This window comes from Aquarana catesbeiana, linkage group LG08, assembly GCF_042186555.1.
Source record: "Aquarana catesbeiana isolate 2022-GZ linkage group LG08, ASM4218655v1, whole genome shotgun sequence".
NCBI classification, from domain to species: domain Eukaryota; kingdom Metazoa; phylum Chordata; class Amphibia; order Anura; family Ranidae; genus Aquarana; species Aquarana catesbeiana.
Window position 1 is genome coordinate 87,264,781 of NC_133331.1, and position 12,989 is coordinate 87,277,769.

At 42.6% G+C, this 12,989-nt stretch overlaps 1 protein-coding gene and 1 pseudogene across 2 annotated transcripts in view; both read left to right on the forward strand.

Moving 5' to 3' along the window:
- CFAP46 (cilia and flagella associated protein 46) overlaps window positions 1–12,989 on the forward strand; it is a 333,386-nt gene that overhangs the window by 236,680 nt on the left and 83,717 nt on the right. For both annotated transcript variants that reach the window (XM_073596084.1, XM_073596086.1), the window contains exons 42-43: window positions 7,829–8,017; window positions 8,338–8,454. In XM_073596084.1, the coding sequence (XP_073452185.1) occupies window positions 7,829–8,017; window positions 8,338–8,454 (306 nt within the window). The remainder of the gene's footprint in view (window positions 1–7,828; window positions 8,018–8,337; window positions 8,455–12,989) is intronic.
- LOC141105423 (proteasome subunit alpha type-5 pseudogene) lies at window positions 6,317–7,081 on the forward strand (annotated as a pseudogene).

The window sequence follows — 12,989 nt, forward strand, 5'->3', positions numbered from 1 at the left end:
GCGACTAGGGGGGACATACAAATCAATGGACTGGTATCTAAATAGATGGGGTGAAACAGTTAAAATGGGTGGAGCTGTGGGTGGAGAAATGTGACTGTGGTGAAAGTGTGGGGAGAGGGAGGGAAAGGGTGGGGAATTGTGTATGAGTGAGGAAGTGAAGAGGCAAGGGGGGGAGTGGGGGCGGGCAAAAGAGGATCAAGGGATGGGGGAAAGGGATTAGGTGAGGATGGGGAGATGTGGAGACAGTGGGTAAGTCGGGTGGGGGGGAAGAGAAGGAGGGGGGAAGGGGGCTGCGAGAGGGGAGGGAGGGAGAAAGTTGGGAAAAGGAGAGAGAAGAGAAAGTGGGAGGAAGAGGGAATGGGGGGGATGAGGTGCAGGAAGGGAGGGAAAAGGGGAGGACAAAGACGCCAGAGGGAAAGAGGGTAGAAAAAAAATAAGAGATAGAAATTAATAAGGAAGAAGGGGGAGGGAAAAAGAGCGGGAAAGACAGAAAAGGAAAAGAGGGGAGGGGAAAACATGAGAAAAGGAGGAGAAGGAAGGGGAAAAAAGAAAAGGGGAGGGAAGGGAGAAAAAGGGAGTGAGGGGGCAAGGGAGGGGGATAAAAGAGAAGCCCTTCTCCTTCCCGCCCCTCCTCTCTCACTCCCCTCCCCCTTTTTCTCCCTTCCCCCCTTTTCTTTTTCCCCTCTTCCCCCCTCCTATCCCTTGCCCCCTCCTTCCCCTCCTTTTTCAACATTCCCCCCTCCCCCTTCCCCCTCCCTCTTCCTTTTCTGTCTTTCCCTCTCTTTTTTCCTTCCTCCCCCTTTTCCTCTCTCCCCCTTCCCACCCCCTTCTTCCCTATTAATTTCTATCTTTATTATTTTTTCTACCCTCTTTCCCTCTTGCGTCTTTGTCTTCCCCTCCTCACTCCCTTCCTTCGCCCCATTCCCTCCCCCCCCTTTCACTCCCCTCCATTCCCTCTTTTCCTTCCCCTATTCTTCTTCTCCCTTCCACTTTCTCTTCTCTCTCCTTTTCCCAACTTTCTCCCCCCCTCCCCGCTCGCGGCCCCCTTCCCTCCTCCCACCCCCGACTTACCCACTGACTGCACATCTCCCCATCTTCACCTAATCCCTTTCTCCCATCCCTTGCTCCTCTTTTGCCCCCCCCCATTCCCCACTTCTCTCCCCCCTTGCCTCTTCACTTTCTCACTCATACACAATTCCCCACACTTTCTCTCCCTCTTCCCACACTTTCACCACAGTCACATTCCTCCACCCACAGCTCCTTCAAGTTTATAGTCTGCCAGGGTTGATAGGTAAGCAGCTCTGCTCTTCCCCCATATATACTTTGTTATTGACACTATTGTATGAAATGTTGTTATTACTTTGCTTAATTGCATTGTTATTGATCATTTGTCAATCAAATTACAGATATCCTCCTGACGAAGCAGCATTAGACCGCAAAACTAGTTGAGATGTTATCTGTGACCAACTATCCCACTGTGATCTTCCCCATTTGGGGACCATTATTTTGGTGATACACATGGATTGTTACCATGCTTTTAATCTGTATTTGGTTAATTGCCATGTTTTATTAAAGCGGAAGTACACCCATTCATAAAACAGTTTCATTTCCGGCACGTGCCGGAAATATAACACTTCCAATGGTTGTGCTCTCAACCAAACTGTCAAACCATCCAATGGCTGCTGTCATAACTGATCACATGGGCAGCATCATGGCAGTTGTAGATCAAACAGAGGCAAAGATGGCCGCTTCCTTGGCTTAAAACGATAGGGGGGTTTACTTACACTTTAACTATGTATTAATAAATCTTTATATATTTTTCTATATACTTATTCATACACTTGAATTTATTTTTGTTTAATTTGTACCGAGATAGCCCAATTGCCCTTGTCCTCTAAGGTAGGCTTGGTTGGGGACCAAGCCACCGATCCCCATATCTCTAAGGTAGGAGAGTGAAGAGACTGCAAGGGCTGTAGTGTGAATGGAGGGGCTGTAATGTGAAGGGGGAACAGAGCTGCAGGGACTGTAATGTGAATGGGGGGGAGAGCTGCAGGGGCTGCAAAGTAAATTGGGGGGACAAAGCTCAAAGCTGGGGGGTGGTAATGTGAGTGGGGGGGCAGAGCTACAGGGGCTGTAATGTGAAGGGGGGCAGAGCTGCAGGGGCTACAAAGTAAATTGGGGGGACAAAGCTGGGGGGTGGTAATGTGAGTTGGGGGGAACAGAGCTACAGGGGCTGTAATGTGAATGGGGGGGACAGGGCTGCAGGGGCTGTAAAGTAAATTGGGAGGATAGAGATGGGCGGGTGGTAATGTGAATGGGGGAGGGGAGCTTTAGGGGCTTTAATGTGAATGGGGGGCAGAGCTGCAGGGGCTGCAAAGTAAATTGGGGGAACAGTAATGTGAATGGGGGGGGGGCAGAGCTGCAGGGGTTGCAATGTAAAGTTGGGAGACAGAGCTAGGGGGGTGGTAATCTGAATAGAGGGGCTGAGCTGCAGGGGATGCAATGTAAATTGGGGGGACGGAGCTGGGGAGATGCGGTGATGTGAATGGGGGGGCGAGATGCAGGGGCTGCAAAGTAAATTAGAGGGACAGAGCTAGGGGGGCAGTAATGTGAATGGAGCAGAGCTTCAAGGGTGGTAATATGAATGGGGGGGGGGGGGCAGAACTGCTGGAGCTGTAATGTGAATGGGGGGCAGAGCCGTAATGTAAATTGGGGGGGTAATGTGAATGAGGGCAGAGTTGCAGGGACTGTAATGCAAATGGGAGGGGCTGGGCTGCAATGTATTAATTATGAGGACAGAGCTGTGGGGGGATGTTAATGTAAATGGAGGGGTGGGGGCAGAGCTGCAAGGGCTGCAATGTAAATTATGAGGACAGAGCTGTGGGGAGACAGTAATGTTAATGGGGGGGGGGGCAGAGCTGCAATGTAAATTATAAGGACAGAGCTGTGAGGGGACGGTAATGTGAAATGGAGGGGGGCAGAGTTGCAAGGGCTGCAATCTGAATGAGGGGACAGAGCTGCAAGGGGGGGTGTGATGTGAAGGGGGGCAGAGCCATGAGGAGATGTGATGGGAAGGGGGACAGAGAACACTGCTGTGGGGGGGTGACGTGAATGGGGGGCAGAGGATACTGACGTAAAAAGAGAATTGTGATATAAGAAAAAGGGGGCTGTAATGTGAAGGACCTGAGTCATCGCAGAAACTTGTGATTTGGACCTCTGCTAGCAGAACATTTATCTGATCGGACCTCAATAAATTTTAATTCAATACCCCTGCTCTAAACCAACACTAGATATTGGCATACTACAGAACAATAATAACTTGATGCAGTCCTATACAACACAGAGCAAATACACATAAATGGGACAGAACATTCAGAGTTGAGTTTGCCGGGGATAAGTCTTCAGTTGCTAGGAGGCTGTCGGCTGCAGAGTCAGTAGTGTCCTAGCTAGCAAGAGCCTAAACATGCACTGAGGACTGCGTGTATGCAGTATGGACACTCCAGTATTAATGCCATCCCCTTCATGCATGTACCTCTTCCAGACAAGTACTGTACATGAATGTGTCACGTGCACTCATATTTGTCATGCGGAAGAGCAAGAGAGTGCCTAGGAAATGCTTTGTATATTCCCCGGTTGTGTTACTGGGCAACATTTCCTGAAAAAACTCTTCTAGTACTTAGATTTTACCTGTGGTTTACTGTTGAAAAACAAATTTAGGTCCACATGCTGCTACCATTTAAACAAACCACACCTACAACCAACATTTATTTAACCATCTCCTGGAACACACTCCTCTAGAGTCCGAATTTCATGAATTCCTGTGTAAATTGAGGCACTGATTAGCTGCTCAAGCAGAAGACTGCATTTAAAGAAACAAAGTTTTCCTTTTTAAAAATATATATATATTTTTTTAATAATCAACAGCTGTAATATTCTTTAATTTGTAGTTGTTTTTATATATTTAGACAGTTTCTTCATTTTTATGCAACACTTTGCAGAGAACATATAGCCATTACCATCAGTCGTTGTCTCATTTGAACTTTCATTTTAATGTGGTTGTGAGATATGCAGTATGTGACTAAATAGTTCTGTTGAGCAATTATATTAACACGCATACTGGATTATGTGAGCATTATTAGTATAGTGCTTGAAAATAGTACTTTAGAATGTGGTTTTGGTGCTTTGTTTCCTCAGGAAGGTCATACAGTATTCTCTGTAATCTTAGCAACTTAAAATATCAAGCTTAAGTTTAAAATGCACTGATGCAAATAGAGTCCTAAAAACAGAACTGCCCTAATGTAGCTAAGGAAAGACTATACAGGGACAAATTGATGCATTGCCAACATATGCTGTGGCCAAGGGCAACAAGCCTGAATGGTTGACCGTTTGTCTTCTAGTCATTGCTTCTAGGTGTACCAACGGCAAACCATTTCTTGTTTAACATCTCTGTCCCCATAAAATGATTGCCCTTTGTAGCTAAGACATCTGATCTAGTTATTGTGATACTAAGGCAACCCAGGAAGATGGGGTAGGAAATGGCACAATACAGTTGGCCTAGGGGGGGTGGGAAGTATAAATCCAGCCATGATTATACCTATACCCATAATGCTAACAATTATGTCAGTGATGAATAATCAGCATCATAGTAGTACAGAGATTATCACAGCCTCGTAGCACTGGATTTGACTCTGCTTGAAATTTGCATGTTCATTTTACACACAGGTAAAAAAACTCGTGTTACTTAATTTTTTTTGTAAATTCTTTACTTAAAACAGGAATGGCATGTAACAAGAAAATTGCAAGAATATAATGCATCTACATTGTTACAATCAATGGCATAGGCAGCAATACTATATGCTGTGCAGCAGTGCATTGTAGATAATAAAGTGCAGTAAAAAGCATTATTATTATTATTCAGGATTTATATAGCGCCAACAGTTTACGCAGCGCTTTACAATATAAAAGGGAGACAATGCAGTTATAATACAATAAAATACAAGAGGATTAAGAGGGCCCTGCTCAGAAGAGCTTACAATCCTAATAGAGTAGGGCAGGTGGTACAAAAGGTTGTAACTGTGGGGAATGAGCTGGTGGAAGTTGTAGGAGATTAGTTGGAGACGTGATAGGCTTTCCTGAAGAGATGAGTTTTCAGGGATCGCCTGAAGGTAGCAAGAGTAGGGGATAGCCGGATAGATGGAGGTAGCGAGTTCCAGAGGATGGGAGAGGCTCTGGAGAAATCCTGGAGACAAGCATGTGAGGAGGAGATGAGAGAGCTTGAAAGCAGGAGGTCTTGAGAGGAGCGGAGAGGTCGATTTGGATGATATTTGGAGACAAGATTAGTGATGTAGCTCGGGGCAGAGTTGTGCATTACATTACATATCATCTGGTATGATCTTTGATGATCACGAAATGTGCAACCCTGTTTGTTTTTCTATTTTAAGGAGGCCCCAAAAGGAGAATGGATAGTGGAAATAAGTAAGAATTCAGGGAGTAAGAAAGAACAAAAGGATAAAGTAGTTAAGAGGAAGAGGAAAAAAAAGCCAAAAACAAAATCACATATTTGTGTCTAAATCCCCCTCTCCTATGTGTTCCTTGAACTCAGAATCCTGCATATACTAGTATATTCCAAGTTGGTGTCCACAGTAAACAAGCATGCTCCAGAACATTCAACAGCTCAAAACACAGGCCTCTCTGTAGGTTGTATTTTCTATTGTGGGATTCGGTGGATGCATATGGAATTTGACTGTGCCATATGCTTTGGCCAAGTCAGAATTAGTATAGGGTACCCTGGCGATTTGGGCTGAGATGCCACAGCAAACAGACATCTTAAATGATTGTGTGCTTCCAACCTTGTGGTAAAGGCCCATTTCTGTCCCAACATGACCTTGCCCTGTGCACAAAGCCATGTCCATAAAGTTCATGTTTGGCGAGCTTGGCTTGAAGAAAGTGACCTGTTAAGAACCTTGACCATTAACACTACTGAACACCTTTGGAATGAATTGGAACATCTGTTAGGAGCCAAGTCTTCCAATGCTTTTTTGGTTAATTGGGCACAGATTCCCACAGATGCACTCAAAAATCTCCTGGAAAGCCTTTCCCAAAAAGTGAAGGCTGTTTTTATCATTATAATACAGGATTTTTGTAGTGCCAACAGTGGGCCCTGCTTTTTAGAAGGGAGGGTCAAGTGATACAAAAAAAATAACCGTAGAAGATGAGCTGATAGAGAAAATAAAAGTTCAGTTGTTCCTTGTAGTTGTGGTCGGGTTTGAAGTAGTGTAGCGGGATGTTTCTCACACGCTCCGAGTATGACTGTAGCTGTGGTCGGGTTTGAAGTGGTGTAGTGGGATGTTTCTCACACGCTCCGAGTATGACAGGGGGGCGAACACATTCTCTCCGGAAGGCAGACTCTTTCAAGTAGAATATGTCATTGAAGCAATCAAGCTTGGCTCTACAGCCATTGGTATCCAAATTTCAGAAGGAAGGAGTATGTCTTGCAGTCGAGAAGAGAATCACATCACCTTTAATGGAGCCCAACAGCATTGAGAAGATTGTAGAGATAGATGCTCATATAGGCAGTGCTATGAGTGGATTAATTGCAGATGCAAAGACCTTAATTGATAAAGCTTGAGTTGAAACACAGAATCACTGGTTTACTTATAATGAAACCATGACTGTAGAAAGTATCACACAGGCAGTCTCTAATTTAGCGCTACAATTTGGAGAGGAGGATGCTGATCCTGGAGCCATGAGTGTTCTATTTGGAGTTGCTCTTCTCTTTGGTGGTGCAGATGAGAAAGGGCCTCAGCTTTTTCACGTGGATCCTTCTGGAACTTTTGTTCAGTGTGATGCTCAGGCCATTGGCTCTTCTTCTGAGGGGGCTCAGAGCTCACTACAGGAGGTTTATCATAAGTCAGTGACTCTCAAAGAAGCCATTAAATCATTGCTCACTATCTTAAAACAGGTGATGGAAGGAAAATTAAATGCCATAAACATTTGGCTTGCAACGATAGAGCCTGGAAAGAAATGTCATATATACTGTAAGGAGGAGCTAGAAGAAGTTATAAAGGACATTTTAACATGACTGAACTACCAGAGCAGATTGGACCACAACTGCCACATCTTGCTTTCAATTCCCACTTTTTTATTATTTTGTCTGTATTTAGATGCCGGTTTAAGTTGTTTCAAATAAAATGTTCTTACTCTTAAAAGCTGAAAAAAAAAAGATGGATAGTTCGTCAGATTGGGGTTGCAAAAGAGGGCAAAACTCCATAATAATGCCCATTCTTCAAAAAGGGATGTCTAACAAACTCATTGGGGTTGATTTACTAAAAGCAAATAGACTGTTCACTTTGCAAGGGATGTTGCACTTTGAAAGGGAATGTTCCCCAGAGCTTAATGAATGAGTTCTACTGACCTCCATCATCCAATCATGTGCAAACACAAATGATATATTTTTGTTATTTTATTTTCCTTGCACATGATAGGGAATTCTTTGCAAAGTCAAATTTTACTACATTCACCAAGCTCTGGGGAAATTCCCTTGCATTGTACAATTTACCTTGCAAGTTTCACAGTCTATTTGTCTTTAGTAAATCAACCCCATGTACTTGTGATGGTTAGATGTTGACAAACCTTGGGCAATCTACTGTAGCTTATATGTGACCTACTGTTAGGAAAAATGTATCAAACTGACCAATATCCCGAAGTGTAATTTCAATTGATGTCATTGCCACAATAACACACTATAGGACCTATATTTTCTTTATCTATGATAATGATGTAACTGTGTTCAGTAACTGTTCTCCTGACTTTTTTCTGTTTGGTACAGGAGTGGAAAACGCTTAGCCGTACAATATCTTCCTCCATGCTGTCTCAGTTGGCGAGTGCTTTGACACTAGCAGGTGGTTGTAATGATCTAAAGGCACAGTGTTTGTATCTAACTGGAAGATGCCTCCTGCTGCAGTCTTTTACAGTCGATCCGCTTGATGCAGACATGTACTGGAATGAACATTATTTGGTATGTTGATTTCTTGTCATCTGCGCTTGCTGTTATTAGAGAAAAGAGATGCACAGCAAAAACGAAGAGATTTACTCTTCTAAAAAGCCACAGCTGTGTACAAATAGCTTCGAATTTTATATGTTCTAATCAGCAATCTGGAAAGACCTTAAACAAAATAACACTGGCATGGCACTCCTGCTGGTTGCTGGCAATTTCTATATACAGCCATATTTTTGTATTCTGTTTGATGTAATATACAGTATATCTGTGCCTTCAAAACTTGCCCAAAACAACACTTCACTTAAATTGTTTATTTCACATTTCATTTTCTTTTATAGGATGAAAGAAAAACTACAGGCGCCAATGGAGATAGTGAATCTGAATGGCCTGATGCCAATACAAAGCCAACTAATAAACAGCTGAATCAGCTAGCAAGGAAAGCTGCGGCTTTTAAGGTAAGCATTTTTTAATTTATTTTGTGTATGGAAGCTGTATTGTATATATTTTAGATAATTATGTATATATACACTATACTATATTACCAAAAGTATTGGGACACCTGCCTTTACACACACGTGAACTTTAATGGCATCCCAGTCTTAGTCCGTAAGGTTCAATATTGAGTTGGCCCACCCTTTGCAGCTCTAACAGCTTCAACTCTTCTGGGAAGGCTGTCCACAAGGTTTAGGAGTGTGTCTATGGGAATGTTTGACAATTCTTCCAGAAGCGCATTTGTGAGGTCAGACAATGATGTTGGATGAGAAGGCCTGGCTTGCAGTCTCCACTCTAATCTATCCCAAAGGTGTTCTATCAGGTTGAGGTCTTTGTGGACCTTGTTTTGTGCACTGGTGTGCAGTCATGTTGGAACAGGAAAGGGCCATCTACAAACAGTTCTCACAAAGTTGGGAGCTTGAATTGTCCAAAATGTCTTGGTATGCTGACGCCTTAAGAGTTCCCTTCACTGGAACTAAGGGGCCAAGCCCAATTCCTGATTAAACAACCCCACACCACAATCCTCCCTCCAATGATTTGGACCAGTGCACAAAGCAAGGTCCATAAAGACTTGGATGAGCGGGTTTGGGGTGGAGGAACTTGACTGGCCTGCACAGAGTCCTGACCTTAACCCGATAGAACATCTTTGGGATGAATTAGAGCAGAGACTGCGAGCCAGGCCTTCTCGTTCAACATCAGCATCTGACCTCACAAATGTGCTTCTGGAAGAATGGTCAAAAATTCCCAAAAACATACTCCTAAACCTTGTGGACAGCCTTCCCAGAAGAGTTGAAGCTGTTATAGCTGCAAAGAGTGGGCCAACTCAATATTGAACCCTACGGACTAAAACTGGGATGCCATTAAAGTACATGTAAAGGCAGGCATCCCAATACTTTTGAAGAAAATATACTGCAAAATAAAATATAAAGAAAATATAGGCATTGACTTTTTTCTTCGAAAAGGATTATGTTAAAGGACAGCTGTACCTTTAGTAAATTATCCTTAAAAGCCAACTCTGGGCAAATGTATTTATTTTTTACTATGCAGTGGGGCTGTCCCTGCACTACATGGGTCAGCCCGTTTTTTCAAGGGATGAGCACAAAGTTCATACTCACCTGATCCGCCAATCCTCTGGAAAATTGCGCTTCCCCGCAGTCCAGCGGTGGACTGTTCATGTCTATGGAGCATGCTGACATCAGGAGCAGTCCATTTTTATGACCACTGGAGAGCAGTGTTGCCGGAGCGGTCTTGTGCAGGGAGGATTGGTGGGTCAGGTAAGTATATCTCCGCTGTCCTCTCCCATAGAACAAAACAAGCAGTTACCCTTTGTAGTATGGGCACAGAACCACTGCACAGGGGGAAAAAAATGTGCCCGGAGTTCTGCTTTAAATTACACACCCAAATGTAACCTGCCTGGTAAAATACATACCTTCTTCACCATGCCTTTTTCACTGTGCTGTCCTGTCTGGCACCACACAGTCTTTGAAAGGAAATCCTCCCAGCTCCTCTCCCTACAGCTCATACCTGCTGTTGCCCCTTTCATTCTATAGATGAGCTATACCGGTGACGGCCCCCAACAACCTACTGGAGTATGTCTCATTTATATGATTGAATAGGGCAATGGCATGCATGTGCAGTAGGAGCCAGCCAAAATGTTTTCCCTGCAAAAAAATTCTCACAGCATTTAATCGCATTTATAGAGCATTAAAATAGATGTTTACCTTGGTCTGTATATTACTATCCAGTATCTCGATATTAGACCTCTAAAAAGAGCTAGTCATGCTGTTTTACATTAACTGTAACATTCAGTCATAAATGAATTGGTTTGTGAGACTTTTGAAAGATTTACTTTGAGCGTGGCATGAGGGTCAGAGGTCAGAGATTGCCTGAAGTCTGACAGTGTGTGAGACCATATATTGGGTAAGGGTATAAAAGTTTTTTTTTTAAAACAGAGCCCTATGGCTACTTCCATTCCTCCTAACTGCAGGAGACTCCTGTGTACCCTTGGGAGATGGAAGACATCTTGTAAAACCAGTTGAGAACATAGTAATTGCCAGATTTCTGTTAAACTCAGGACCACGACTCTCAAGTTGAAAAGTCAGATTTGAAGTATGATTAACCAGGGAGGTATACACTAAATGAAAATCACTCACAAGTTAGCCTGTACAATTTTAATAATTTATAACTAGGAATACAGATTCTTACATTGGTCTGGTTTCGATCTACGTGCAGCCCTCTCTGTTTGACAGAATTCAATTGTTACATCAAATTCTGTCAAACGGACAAGCTGGAAAACCATATTTCCAATCAGCCAATCAGCTGCACCAATGATCATTGTATTCTGACAGCGCCAGCAGGTCCCACTGTCAGAATACAATGCCCCGACAGGGGGGAAATCCTCCAACCACTTCCTTTGCTTGGATAGAGGAATATGTTCTTTTGTTTCTGTTGTTCAGCCCGCTGGCTCAGTTCAGCTCATGTTGCTTTGGTATAGTGTATTTTTTTTTTTCAGTGTATCATGTGCAAACATATAAAAGCAAATATTCATGCCACAGTTCAGACTTATCAGTTATCAAAGACAGCAAGGTAAATAAAAAAAAAACAGGAAATAAATAGATTTTTTCAAATACATTGATACAGAAAGAAAGCTATCCTGGGTCTTAATGTGTTAAAACCTACAGAATGGACATGGAAAGCATTTTTTCTACATAGTTCAGCATGCTGCCTTACTTCACTAATTTCTAATGTAAATGCACTTACAGCACCTAGATGATCTGAAATATCATTATAATATACAGTTTAACGCATTTACTTATGAAAACACATTATGAGGGATAGTACATTAACAGCAGCATTGGTATCTCAATCAGGGGCACAGAAGACTAATACACTATATTTTGCATGCTGACACATTACTGTCTGTTGACTGACTGGCTAACAATGCTTTTAATTATACAAAGGTATCATCATGAATAAGTGTCATTTTCGTTATACGTAATACTTCATATTCCCATCGCACACATTGCTGGTATAAGCTCTCAAGATTTTGGTGCTGCAGCAACAACCAGCTGGATACTGGTTCAAGGCACAAAGTAGATATTTGCCAGCACACCAAGGACCGGCACAAAGTGGCGTCCAAACGGGTAGTTTATTGCATGATCAGAACACAAGAAAGGTGCAACGTTTTGGAGTCACGCAGGACCCCTTCGTCACATGCCTGACGGGAAAGGGAAAGTAAAAGAAAATCCCAAATTTTGAGTTGTCCCCAGAAAAGTAATAGAGGGAAAATCTTCCACTAGTTCTGGTAACCTTGGGGTCCCCATGAAATTCCTTTAATTTGCAGGGATGTTCTCTAGCTTCCTGTTTGGCTATGAGACTATGCAGGACTGGATTAGGTGAGTATATGTGGCTTCACAAGGTAAGACTGGAAAGAAGACTATCGGTAAGGGTTAGAGAGGGGTGCCAGTGAGGACTAGGAATAAAATAGTTTTTGGCCAGAATGGGGGCTTTAAAAAAAAAAGAAAATATTTGTGTTTGCATAGCAAGAAGGAGATTTTAATAAGTGTATCTAGTTTCACATTGCCACGCTTATATTAACAACATAAATTTAAAAAAAGTGAGCCTTTATATCAAGAATAAGCAGAAATAAAATGTAAATAACAGTCCCAAAGGAATTTAAGTCCAAATCCACCCTTGTGACAATAATAATAAAGAAATCTTGTGTAATCCAATGCTTGCAACATCCAAGTGCAACGCCACCTCCGATTAAGAGGACTCTTACCAGAATCTTTGGCCCCCTTATTTATAAAGAGTCAAATGGGCATGTGAAGTAAATCCCATTTGCAGGGGACCTGACTAGAACACCGTCTCCTGGGTGCCTAATAGCACATTCAAGTCTCCAGACAAAGTCCGCTTAGTGTCCAATCCAGTGACCAGTTTGCCAGAAACCGGAGAAATGGTCCTCTGCGGCGATGATGGCCACCGGTGGAGCATAGTATGGTGAACTTTTATGGGTCACTGGATTGGACAATAAGCAGACCTTGTCTGGAAACTTGGAGGTACTATTAGGCCCCCTGGAGACGGTGTTCTAATCAGATCCCCTGCCAATTGTATTTAATTCACATGCCCATTTTACTATATATATATATATATATATATATATATATATATATATATATATGTGTGTATATATGTATATATATATATATAAAGAGGGTCCAAAGATTCCAGTAAGAGCGCAATTAATTGGAGGTGTTGCAAGCAACAAAATGTCTTTATTATTGTCACAGTGGTGGATTTGGACTTGAATTCACTTTGGGATTGTTATTTACATTTTGTTTTCTGCTCATTCTTGATATAATGGCTATAAATTTGAGGTTGTCACTATAAGCTCAGCAATGTGAATCTATATCTGTATACAATGTATCTAGTTGTTTTTGTCTGCTGATATTTTTTGACCTACCAGTGCAATTTCTGTTTTGTTTAGGCTCAGTTCACA